The sequence below is a fragment of the Mustela nigripes genome, chromosome 6, assembly GCF_022355385.1.
Source record: "Mustela nigripes isolate SB6536 chromosome 6, MUSNIG.SB6536, whole genome shotgun sequence".
Taxonomy (NCBI): Eukaryota; Metazoa; Chordata; class Mammalia; order Carnivora; family Mustelidae; genus Mustela; species Mustela nigripes.
In genome coordinates this window covers 103,923,667-103,936,421 of record NC_081562.1, presented here as the reverse complement: position 1 = coordinate 103,936,421, position 12,755 = coordinate 103,923,667, and the positions used below count along the sequence as shown (strand labels likewise).

At 55.2% G+C, this 12,755-nt stretch overlaps 1 protein-coding gene across 5 annotated transcripts in view; it reads left to right on the top strand.

Moving 5' to 3' along the window:
• The window catches only part of TSPAN9 (tetraspanin 9), a 192,200-nt gene that overhangs the window by 102,557 nt on the left and 76,888 nt on the right, over positions 1-12,755 (top strand). For 3 of the 5 annotated variants that reach the window (XM_059403796.1, XM_059403797.1, XM_059403798.1), the window contains one exon: positions 6,208-6,287. In XM_059403796.1, the coding sequence (XP_059259779.1) occupies positions 6,225-6,287 (63 nt within the window). In that variant the 5' untranslated portion in view covers positions 6,208-6,224. Of the gene's footprint in view, positions 1-5,351; positions 6,288-12,755 lie in introns of those variants that run through there. The other 2 variants (XM_059403795.1, XM_059403793.1) reach the window with 1 other exon arrangement.

The following is a 12,755-nucleotide window of genomic DNA, read 5'->3' as shown; positions in this document are numbered from 1 at the left end:
CTCAGATCCATTTAGTCCCAAAGCCCCGAGGGTTTCCACGCCATTACTTCGCTAGAGCCCGGCCCTCCATGGCGGGGTGGGATGGCCGTTCAGACAGGGGGCACTGATGCCATCTGAGCACACACCCTGGCTTCTCACAGAACCGGGCCCCGCTGGCCCACAGCCACTCGGGCATGTGGTATGTGCTGAGTGGTGCTGGTGTTCCTGACGGTCCAAACACACCTTCCACCTGGTTCCTTGCAATCTGGAGGCCTGACGTGCAGCACTCCTGACCGGGTCATGAGCAGTACAGTTGGTCGACAGCCGTGACCCTGTCTCCTCAGAGTGAACTGCCCGCAGGGTCAGCAGCACATGCTCTGACCGGGATGCTCACCTCACTTCTTATGTGTGGCGTGCGGACACACAGCTAAGGGACCCTTCACAGTCATGGTTTCTCAGTGGCCAGGAGTGGTCCCTGACAGGGCTCCTAACAGCCAGCACTTGGGCTCTGAGACGTGACCACAGCTCTGGGGAGCTCACAGGGACTAGAGTTCAGCAGGGACTCAGCTGGAGGGGGACCTGCATGGTCCTTAGAGCTCCTCCAAAAGGCGTGGCCTGCCGGGGATGGAAGGGGTCCGTGCGCAGCTTGGTCTCTGTCTGGTTCCTGTTGGTCTTTCCTGTTTTCTCCCTCTTGTCTTTCCCCAGTCTTCCTCCAAAATGGCCCCTGATCCAAAGCTTCTTTATCTATCTGTCCCTTTCCTCACCATGCTGCGCTGCTCTGTGTGTCGAGGATACGGCTGTGAACAAAATAGTTGACCTTGTGGCCTTTCCATTCTGTTATCTGTAGTTGGGAAATTTAAATTTCCTGAGTTCCCTCATCAGGTTCTGATGGCCTCAGATAGCCTGCTTTCCAGGAACAATTCCATAGATTTCTGGCTTGGGTCCCATCCTCTGGTTAATCAACTTGGGGCTCTCAGGCTCTCCTTAGAACTCAGGACTTAGGTATGGTGGTCTTCCCTTCCTCTCTACCTGCTGACACATTCTGAGTACCTATCCCATGGTGGTCCCTGTGACAGGCCCCGGGGTGGTGGAAGGTCGGGGCGGGGCGCAGGGACGAGGTGATTCAGATTCAGCCCCTCCCTCCTTTGGGTAGCCAGTGGCCAGAGCAGAGGCATGTGGGCAAACTATAATTGCAGGCTGAACAAACAGCTGGGGACTCAGGAGGGAGGAGCAAACCTCTCCCCAGAGAACGAAGTACCGGGTCACCCTTGGTATGCTGTCCTGAGCCATTCTAACGGTGGACCTTGCCTCTGCAGCCAAACCCTCTTTGCTTGTGTGTTTTCCTTACAAGTCTCAGAAATTAAACACATAAAAAAAAAAAAATAGAACTACCCCTAGTTCTTTTTTTACTCTGATCTTTTCACTGGTATTGTTACTGTCCTCCCTGAATCCTGGCCAAGTATGGGAACGCATGACCTTGTAGCTGTTTAATTTCCCTGGCAAAGAGCCTTGCTCTGGCCTCTGGACCCTCCTAACCTTTCCTTGCTCCTGAGCCTTCATGCACACATTGTGGGATATGGGCCCCCTGCTTAGGGACATTCTTCTCTTTTGACACCATTGGTAAATTGTTTGTTTAGCAATTAAAGCATTTTCTGTATTGCTGAAAAAGATCCCAATTTTGGAGTTTAAAAACTAGGATGGGCTAAGACTCCCTTCTCCTACAGCAGTGGTCCATCTCACATGTTCCTTAGGATAGCAAGTGCCACCTCGTGTCTAACCTAAATTCTCCGCAAGGCTGCCCTGTTTGAGGTACAGGATACCCCATGAGCCATGCATGCTGCTGATCACAGAAATATTCAGTGCAGGTCAGGAAGGGGATCTGTGTGGGCCCATGAGCTCTGATTGCGTGTGGGTGAGTGAGAGACCAAAGCTGAGAGCTCTGGCTCACGCTGCAGGCCTGAGAAACTCAGGAAGAGGCAGAGAGAGCTTGGCATTTACTCTGAGCCCACATCTCCCCAGTTGCCAGTCAGCAGAGACGTTGCATGTTGATTTCACGTATTCACTTCTCTTTCTCCCCTCTGGGAATTCTGGACTTGCTTCACTTTTTTTTTTTTTTTTTTGTTTTTTTTTTTAAAAAAAAAAAAAAAAAAAGGCAAGGCAGCTCGGCCTTGTTCACATGCTCAGAGATCCTCAAGGGCAGGCTGTGTCTTCCAGCTCCCCTGAGCATGGCGAGCAGCTAAGGCTCAGGGGTGGGCAGGAGACATGGGGCCTCAGGCCACCTTTGTTCTCTGGTCATTACTTCTGCACCCACAATCTCAGAAGCTGGGGCAACCACAGCGGCGGATCTTCTCACCTCTCCATGCTGCAGGCCCAGCTTCCTAGGGCACCGGTGTTGTCATGTGCTTCCACTGCTTGGGGAGCTCCAGAATGAAGTCCAGACTTTTCCTGTGTCATGCAAAGCCGTGCCCAGTAGCCCACTTTGACTCCCAGGCACCTTCTCCCGCTCCAGGCAGGCCTGGCTCCTCACTGCCCCTCAGTGTACCAAACCCACGCCTTCCGGGGTGCCCTCACACTCTTCTCTCCCTGGCCACACCCACTCCAGGGGGTATAAGGGACAGCTCTTTGCTGGTCCTGTCATGGAACTGGCTGTATCATTCTTCTTTGGGCTTCTCTATGTACAGTCTTGGAGTGGGGGCAGAAGGCTTTTTTTTTTTTTTTTTTTTTAGGTCCTTTTTTATGAAGTCCTTTTCTCTATGACCTCTCATCAGGACACGAAATTTCAGATTCTCTGTTGTGCTTTTAGATTCTGCCTTTTAGACTGGAAGATTCCCATGGTTGGGAACTAGGTTTTGAGTCCAGGAGAGTGAAGAAATGGGCTTTGAAATCATACAGTTTACTTACCTGTGAAATGGGAATAATAATATCACTATTCTATAGGGTTGGCGGGAAGACTCAGTTGCTGTGTGTGATCTGGTGCCTGGGATATAATGAGGCCTTGCAGTTCTCTGTTGTTCTTAACATCCTGATGATGATTAAGCTGGGTGCCCTGATGGGACATGACTGAACTTTGTTAATGGACTGAGGCCTTCAATGCCCTCCCGACACAGGTGGCCAGGAGTGACCAGAACTTTTATACTGGGCAGCCTCCTCTTCTTACCTCCTCCTTCATCCTGGCCCATCAGGGCCTCCACTGCTGAGGAAATAATTACTGGCCTGAATCCACTTATAATCAGGAATGAAGGAGGAACGATCTAGGGACAAGGCAGATGCTATTCTTACTGAACAAGGTGTGAGTTGATGAAAAAAAAAAAAAAAAGAGAGAGAGAGAGGAAGACATTAGGAGGGGGCCAGCTTGGGAGGGCCCGTGCTGACACCAAGTCTTTCTGAGGCTAGTGACACCAGGCCCTTGAATTTGCTCAGTGCTTACAAGGCTCACATTGGTCTTGCATCTGCCAGCTCACTTTATTCTGCCGACACCTCTCGGGGGGTAGGCTCTATTAATCCACATTTTAAAGAGGAAGAAATAGTAGCTCAGAAAGGCAAAACCACCTTGTCCTTGATCATACGGCTCAACATTGAGCTCAGAGTGAAAAACAGGTCTCCTGACTCACAGTCCAGCTGGTAAACGATCTCTCCTGCATCAAAGAAGTAATGTTATGAGAACGGGAGCCCATGGGAGTCGGTCGAGGCTGAAGAGGACAAAAGGCGTCAGCCATTCCAGTCAGGTGGCAGTGGGGTCAGTAGGGAGCCAGCCAGACACCTGCCTCTCATCTGTGGGTAGCATCCAGAGGGCTGTTGTGCCCAACCAGGAGATCAAGGTGCCATGGCCATGACACTCCCTAGGTTTCACTGCTGGGCTGCCCTCTAAGTGGGGAAGGGGCTTAGGATAGTAACACCATTGCAAGTCCCTTTAAAGAAGCTGAGAGCCAGCCCCTGCTGCCTCTGAGCCAGAGAGGGTACAGACTCCATAGAGGGCCACCCCAGTGGATCCTTGAGGGTCTTCAATTCGCTCCCATTGGAATAAGTGTCCCTCTCTGCCTCCACCATAGCCAGTTATGTCCCTGCTCATCACCTTGGACTAGATTGTGTGTGTCTGAACGGCGGGGAGCAGCACGCCTTGTATCTGTCTCCTCAAGGGGCCTGGCTCAGCACATAGCAGGTGTGGAATACATGTCTGATGGGATCCAGGTTGGACATATCATACTCCTGCTCCCCAGGGAAGGCAGGAATTCTTCTATCCAGTCATCGTTGTCTAGCGCCTGCTAGAGGCCAAGCCGGGTGTTGGGTGCTGGGGTACTGAGCTTCAAAAATACGAAGCCCCTCTCAGGGGTTCTCAGCACTCTTTCTGCTGACAGAAAGGAAACGTGGGCTCCTCACCGCCCCCCCCCCCCAAGTCTTTTAGTTGTCTTTGTTTGCCAACTATGGTCTCTCCTGATCAGCTGTGCAGATTTACGCACAAGTCCAGGGGACACAGGTGCAGTGTTTTACGGCAGGGTAAAGGGCTCCTCCTGGGTGTTCCCTAGCCCCTAGCAAGAGCATTCTTCTTGCTGTTTCCCTTGACCAGCCCCTTTTGTGCAGTCCTCATGGGAGAGGACCCAGCCTGGGTCCAAGAGCACTCCAACGTCACCCTTGGCACAGGCAGGATTCAGAGGGGCAAGGCAGGACACTACTTCTGCCACCTACTCTTCTCAGCCCAGCTGGGGTCCCAGCGAGCACGGCATCCCACCCGGGAACGCAGGGGCGGTGGGGGTTGGGGGGGCTCGCACAGCTGCAGGAGTCTCGCGGAGCCGCGTGTGTGCTGGAGCGTGCGCGCGCGCGCGGAGGGGGCGGGGAGGCGGCGCGCGCCCCGCGGAGGCCCCAAGCGCCTTTCCCACACCTCGCCCCTCCGCTGCGGTCTCTTTTCCCTGCGTGCGGTAGCCAGATCCACGTGTGCAAAAGCGTGTGCGCGCGTGTGTAGTGGAGGGACCGTGTGCCTCCACTGGCCCCGTGTGCACAGGGGGCGGCGGCCAGCTCGACAGTGGCCGCGCTTCTTTCCTCCTCCTGTCCTCCCCAGCCCTCTTCTCTGGTTTCCTTGGGTCGTTGTTATCTCCAGCCATTCCCTTTCTCTCGCCGCCCCCTTTTCTCCCGTGGAAGAGACCAGCGCCTTCCGATGAAGGTTCTGGTTCACCCCCAGCTCCGGAGCCCTTGACATTTAGCGAGGGCTCCCGGCGCACTGGTATAGGCACACAGCAGAACGCTAATCCTATTAAAGATAATGTGTCATTGGGGAGGGGGAGGCTGCCCGCCCCCTGGCAGGCCCAGTGCTCATTGGCCGAATGCAAAGCAGGGGGGCGGGGCCGAGGGCCCGGGGAGGGGGCTCCCGGCGATTTCAGAGTCGGGAGTTGGGGCTGGGATTTCGCAGGGAAAGCCCAGCGGTGGCAGCTGCGGCGGATCTCTGAGCACTGCCCGCCGCGCGCCGGGGCAGCCCAGGGCCGGCGAGCAGCTCCGCAAAGTCGCCGAGCGAAAGGAGGCGGAGCGCCCGCAAAGTGGCCGGGCTCAGCGCCGGGGCTGGGCAGGGAGAGGTGTGCCCGGGGACCTGGATCCTGGTGCCCTTGTGCCTCGCGTGGAGCGGCCGGTGCACCGGGAGGCGAGCTGACGCTCTGGAAAGAGAAATCAAATTGCAGCCTCCCCAAAGACGTTAAGTTACGCAGGCCAGCCAGTTCCCGGAGAGCGTTCGCGAGCGCGCGTAGAGCCGCGCCACGCCGCGCCGCACCGCAGAGCCCTCCCGGGCCAGTTGGCTGGGAGCGGGGCGCCGTCCGAGAGGTAGCGGCTCCTGAGCACCGGGTCTGGCCGGGAGTGCTCCCCGGTGCAGAGAGAGGGCGTTCAGGGTTCCGCCAGCCCACCCGCCGCCCGTGCCCGACTTGGGCGCCCCCTCCGTCCCACTCCGGGAGCGATGCCCCCCGCCCCTCGCGCCCCCCGGGAACAACGCGAGCATGGAGAAGTCGAGTAGCGAGGATTCTTCGATCCACCGGAGTCCATCTTTGGACAGCAAGGACTCGGACTTTGCCAAGCCGTCCACCTCGGGCCGCCCGTTCGGCCGCGGCTTCACGGCCGGCGCTTTCTACGGCACCGCGGGCTCCCGGGGACAGAGCCGCGCCGAGGCTGGCGTCAAGACTGACAAGTACAATGCACCCAAAGGCAGCAAGTACGTGGTGTTTTACCTGGACCTATCCTTTGTTTTTCTCCTAGAATTTAAGAAGTGCAACATGGCCAGGGGCTGCCTCTGCTGCTTGAAGTACATGATGTTCCTCTTCAATCTGATATTCTGGGTAAGTCCTTGCGTTTAGCTCTCCTTTGCCACCTCTCCTCTTCCGGGCTTACCGTAGCGTGCTCCCCTCTTCCTCCGTGGTGCTGCATTGCCCTGCTTTCTGCACAACGGTAAGTGTGCGTGTTTTTAAAAAATCGTCCCCCCCCCCTTCATTCATCTTTCTCTCTCCTTGGTGGCTGAATGGAGGCTCCGAATTGCTTGTCTTCCAGGAGAGACTTACTCTACTCCTCCGTGGCTGGCAAAGTTTGCCACCACCTCCTTCCCCTGGTGCAAGTGCCCCCACCGGGTAACCTGCAGAAATCGGTGTGGGGCCAGAATTTTTAACAGCTGTGACCTTGAGTGGAAGACAGGCACAAATGTGGATGATTTTCAAGTTTCTTCTTGTATTCTTCTTGAATATACAAGAAGACAGTATGCCTGGTTTTGTGGGCATGAGGTGGGGGCTGGGAGGGATGGCAGAGATCACTTCCTCTCCCTCCTTCAGTGAGTCTTTGGAAGAGGAGAGGAGCTCCTGTCCCAAGCCGGGGGATGTGTTTGTTAGCCTGCAGGTCTGCCCCTGAGTTAGGGCATGTGTGGAAAAGGAGAGTGAGGGAGGGTTGCTGCCATCGGGTGGCAGGCAGCTGCTTTTGAGGGATTGCAGTGGACTGGGCAGGGAGCGGGCTGGCCATGTGCTCCCACCATGGGACACCAGCCAGCCCTCCCAGGCTCCCAGAGCCCCAAAGACTGAAAGGGACAAAGGGAGTGCCCTGTCCTCGGTGAAGGATGATTTTCTAGAGAAGGGGTCAGTGAGTGGGGCAACTTGGAATAGCTCTCGGTTCTCTGTGCTTCTGAAGGCCATGGGCACACACGTGTGCATGTGTGCAAAAAGGAATACAAGTTTGGCAGATTTTAAAACTTCTCAAATTCCTATCTAATGGCTCCTTCATTGCGACTGCTGCCTCCGTTTTTCTTTGCCAGAGCCCCAGCGTAGTCAGCACAGATGTTTGGCTCTGCCCCAGGGCCTGTCAGCCACCCATGGTCCAGAAGGAGCACTGGGGGCAGGACAAAGTCATTCACAGTGAAGCTAGTTAGAAGCAGTTGTGCTTTGATGTTGAACACGTGTGTGAAGTGACCAGCTTTAACTAACAAAACTTTTTTGGGTGTTTGTGGGGGGCGGTGACTATTCCCACAGAAGAGGATAGCTCAGGGCTGAGTGGGAAGAAGAAGGAATCTAGTCTTGGTTCTGTGTTAGCTTCTCGTGTGACCTTGAGCAAATTGCTTTATCCCTTAAGAACTGGGTTTCCTTTCCAGTCTCGAGGTAGGGGAGTGGAGGCTGTTGTGATAATGGCCTCCCTCATGTCTGACCTCATTAGTTATGGGACGTCCAGCATCCTTTCCTTCTCTCTGGGGAGGGAGCCTCCTTTCCAGCTTGGGGCGCAGGCCGCTACTTCTCTTTTGGGGAGCCCGGTTGGAGATTGTTTGAGTTGAATTTCCCTGGATGCCTGCATGGTCTGGAGCCCTGCGGGCACTGCTGTTAGGGTGTTAACCTGCCCTGTGCTGAGAGTTCTGTGGGAACTGGGGCAGAACCATTGGAATGTCAAGAATGATTTCATGGCCTCCTTGGGCCAGGTGCTCCTGGTCAGTGTCAGCCAAGTGGTGGTGGGTATTTGATGTCTGTGATTTACACGAATGCTGCCTTACTCTCATTGCGGAGTTTCCCTCTCTGCCCTTGTTGTAGTCTCAACCCACCTTTCTGCCTTGCCCCCATCTCTGCATATCTTACCACTCACTAGGAAACCCTTAATAGGGCGGGCAGGGCCTTTGCCAATACCTCCCACTCAGCAGCCCTCCTCCCCACCCCCATCCCGCCATCTGCTGGCCAGAATAGGTATAGCTGCTTGTGGCTTCTTCCTTTTCCAGCTCAGTTCCTACTTAGTTTTCATCCCCCCCCCCCCCCCCCCCCCCACCATACATGGCCGGGGCGTTGGTGCTCTGCACATTGGAGGCACTCATTATAAGTTTGTGAGTGAATGAATGGATGGCCAGAGTGGTAAATCCACATCCATTGTGTGGTAGAGATTCCTGAGTCCTGCTCGATAGGGAAGAGAAGTTAGTTCTCAAACTTGCCTGTGTTGAAGGTTCTCCTAGCAACTTAGCTGTGGGGCGAAAAGCAACTCTTTTCATCTTCCCTTAAGAGCTTGGCAGAAGTTAATGAGCTGATTGATGGAGTGGCTTTCTTTTTTTGGTTACAGCAAGGTCTCTTCCTAATTAGGAGCTACCTACCACCACTCTTTAACCAGGCAAGGAGTCTCTCTCTCCAAATCTTTGACTTTTCTGATCACTTAGTATTTTCAGAATTCCTGTGACATGCTACGAGCTGGGAGACATTGGATCTCAAAGACCTAGTTCTTTTATGCTAGTCACTTATGAGATGATGAAGTAGGAAAGGTGGAAATTTAGCAGAAGAGCAATGGAGGCTTGCACGTGTAAGAGAGCCCGCCGTTGTGTTCCCTGGGAGGTGGAAGGACGTAGCAGGGAGTTAGCCAGAATTTGGGCACAGGGCAGGTCACTGTGCTTTACTTGAATGAAGACGTCCTGCAGGCAGGTGCTGGGCTTCATAGGAGTGAGGGAGCAGAGGGAAGAGCCGAAGCAAAAGGTGAAGGTGTCTAGGCCAAGGGCAGGTGGGGTGGGTGATGAGGCAGGACCGCTGGGCCACTTCTTCTGCTTTCCAGTGCACACACGAAGACTGGAGGGGAGTGAGAGGGTCAGGGTGAGGAGGGATGCAGGGCTGGTCAGAGCCCAAACCCTCTGGGACCCAGAGCAATTGTTAGGACTTAAGTAGCCATCACTTTTTCTAGTCTCATGGCTCAGATCCCCCAAGGAGACTTTTCCGAGGCATTAGAGTTGAACCTGAGGCCCACAATCAATAGATAGAGATCTTCCTATAGATCCTGGAGCCTACCTGGTATTTCTCCAAAGCCACCACTGCTGCCACACACCCCTGCCTTCTCAGAGCCCGCTGGGAGGATTCCCAGGGCCCAGGAGAGGTGCAGCTGTCACCCTGCACCCCCCCACGGGTGGGAGAATCCTGGGTCCTGGCCACTGGGTGGAGCTTCTAGGGTTCTGTCGTTACTGAGGGCCCGGGTGACATCACCAGGGGCCGGCAGGAGGAGGGGCTATGCAGCCAGCACTTCTCCTCCTTACCAAGAAAAAGACAGGTGACTTACCGACTGCTGGGTGCCTGCCTGTTGGGGGCAGCACCCTGAGGGGCCTGTATACCAGTAGTCAAACCCACACCCCAGGGTGTTCCCCCAGCAGTGGAAAGCCTGGGAAGTTCCCTCCATCAGCTTTTTCCCTGAGTCCTCCCAGGGCCGTCTGGGGGACTTCTCTAGGGAGAGGTGGAGTGAATCGGAGCCTCTCCAGGAGGGCAAAGGAGACTCAGAGCTTTAAATCCTGGGCAGGGCAGAGAGAGAGTGCAGGGGTGGGCTTTGGGTTCTAGGGGCCTGTGTCCACCTTCTCCACACAGCAGATTGTGCTCTCAGCCCAGCTCCTCCCAACCCAAATCCAGCTCTTATCTGACATGGAGGGGCCAGGGGCGGGCCTGGGGTTGCTGGCATAATTGCCACTCAGGATAATGGTCACTTTTCATGGTTGCCAGCAGAGCTGTCCCATCACTTCAAATCAGGGCTGGCAGAACAGTGACATTCTGGCTCCATTGGAAAGTCTATTCCTTGTGGATTGCTCTCTTAATAAAGGCCAATTAGCCAAGGAGGCAGGGTTCAGTGTGTCTGCTGGAACAGGGGAAAGGTTGGGGTAGGGCGGCCGCGCCTAGGGTGCTGGGTGGATGCCCTGATTAACCTCCCCTAAGCGGGGTCAGGCCTTTGTGGCTTGGCCCTTCATAGGCTGTTCACTTGCTCTCTCGGTGCTGGCCACTTGGTTAAGGCTGTCTAGCCACAATGGAGGCTTACGTTCGTTACTGGCTTGGCTGCATCGTGAGTTCCTCTGTGGGCTCCCTGGCTCCCCGCTGCTCCGTGGTGGACCAGGAGCGGAGATGGATGGCCTGGGTGTCCTACTGAGCCTGTGGGATACCTTCTGTCAGGGAATGGAAGTGGTAAGCAGGCTGAGGGATCTCAACAGGGTCTAAATGGGTCTGGGACGTGGCCTCTCCAAGCAGGAGACTGGCCGAGCTGGGCAACAAGAGTTGGAGGCTTCCCGAAATGCTTGGGCATGAGGCATCGGGCTGTTTCCCCAGAGCGCCCCGGCAAGTAGGCCTTCTGGGTGGGTTAGGCAGGGCTCTGCGCAAGAAGAGGGGGCTGGTGCTCCGAGACCCCAGGACGTGGCCATGAGGGAATGCCAACTCTGTGTTCACTTCCTTTCCAAAGCATTAAAAATTAAACTTCCATGTCTTAATATCTATTTTTAAATGATGTCGGAGCCAGCACTGTTGTCAATCAAGAGGGGGCGGGGAGGAAGAGGATAGAAAAGAGAAACTCCCAGCTGCAAGCACTGTCCCCACCTGGAGGGAAGGGCCACAGGTCTGTCCTCCCTTTGGCTGGCCTGCCAGGGAAGAGCCCCGAAAACACCACCGACCTTTTCTGAGGATGGGGGCCTCGCCCTCCCCCTGCCGTGCTTCTGTGTGCCTGGCTGCCCTTGGCTGAACTTGGCAGTGGACTCTGGGGCTTGTTGGGCTCTTGGGGTCCCAATTGAGCCCATTCACTCATGCTGCAACTATTTACTGAATGCCCGCTGCGTGCACAGGAGCCTCCAGTTGGTGAGAACAGGCTGACTGGGCTCGCAGAGGGTGGATCAGCTTTCTCAGGCCAGGAAGTCGCGGAATCGAGAGGTCATCTGGACTGTCCTCCACCAAGCATTTGAACACAGGGCTAAGGGCTCCTACCCAAGGCAGGGGTTAGAGCCAGGCCATCTCCCCCTCCCCAGAATTTTAGGGAGGGACAGCAGCAGGCCTGGACCCCGCCCCTGAGTGGCCTGACTTGACTTGTCCTTCCCTCCCTCAGCCCTGCATGGTGGCTGCCTGACCCTCTCTAGAATGTTTGCATCCATCAGAGATAAAGGGTGAGGGGAAAAAACTGTCTGAGTTTCCTAGTTTGGACAAAAGACTTAGTGAATTATGGTCTTTTTGTTTCTTCTATTGAAAGGGCTGACTGGATGCACTGTGGGTACTGGGCCCTGTGTGCACTGACTGAGCCTCTGCTGTAAGCCAGGCCCTTGAGCTACTCAGAGTCCAACGGAGGAGTCAAACGAACAGTTCTAGTTCTGAGCAGTAGGTGCTCCGTTGAGTTACTTAATAGAAGTAGTTAATACTGCTTAGTAGAGAAAAGATACATGAAGATATCAGAGCAGATCCAGTGACACCTGGATTTTGCAGGATGGGTAGGAGTTTGTGGGCTAGATGAAGGTGGGGTTCCAGGCACAGGACAAGGTGGGATAGAGATGGAGACAAGTTGATCCAGAGCCTGTGCCAGGGGAGAGCTTGTAGCCCCGGGGAGAGACAGAGGGTCCTGCACCCGTGAAATGGACTGAACCCAGAGAAACAAAGGGCACCATCAGTCTGGGTGGTGCCCGTTGAGAGTGGCTTCCGGGTGGTGAGTGTGATGTGGCTTCTGATGACGAGGGGGCCCTCCCCTGCCATGAAGTGTGCACCTGAGGCTGCGGGTGTTCTTGACTTTGTCCCCAGGGGTCGGAGGAAAGTGACCACCATGACAGGCCTCGCTGGTCTTTCCGGCAGTGACCACCATGACAGGCCTCGCTGTGTCACTCAGGCTGCAAGCTGTTGCTGTAGGTAATCCAGCTTAGAGCCATGCCCCCGTCCTCCCCCTCCTTCCGGCCTCTCCCTTCCAGCTGCGATATGCCCGCTTATTTGGTTCCAGTTAGGAAGCTTTGAAGCTGAGCTAAACCCGTCGGGCAGAGTTAAGTCTTCTGAGCCAGCTTTGTCCCTGCTCACATTTGAAAGCTAATCTGCCAGCAGAAGTGGGGCTGGGGGGTTGGGGCAGGGACAGCACAAGTGGCACATGGTCCAAGGGATGAGCAGGTCCGCAGCTGGGGGCACAGAACAGGATGGAGGTAGGCTGTTGCCCCCCTACGCTTTCTTTAAGTAGTCATGGGGCTTCAGGGGATACCTAAAATACCTTTTAACATCATGAGTCTGCGGTTCCATCTGGATGGACTCTGCCTTTTCTTTCTTTGGGCTCCAGCAAGCTTTGAAGTCTCCCAGGGGACCCGGAGAAGCCCCTGGAAGGGAAGCCTGTGGGGTTTCAAGTCTTCTCCCTTGTGTTGGGTGGCTTAGTGCACTGGGGTCCGCAGGGAGGTCCTGCTGTAGTGGGTTTTGGGGCCGGGGAAGGGGACTGACCAAGAACAGAGACACGGCTACTGCCTTTAGAGCTTTTTGTCTGCTCTGAGATTCTTCATGACGGTATAGATTCAGATCAACCAGAGACCTTTTGTACATGCACAGAGGCCATGTCCCCTTGCC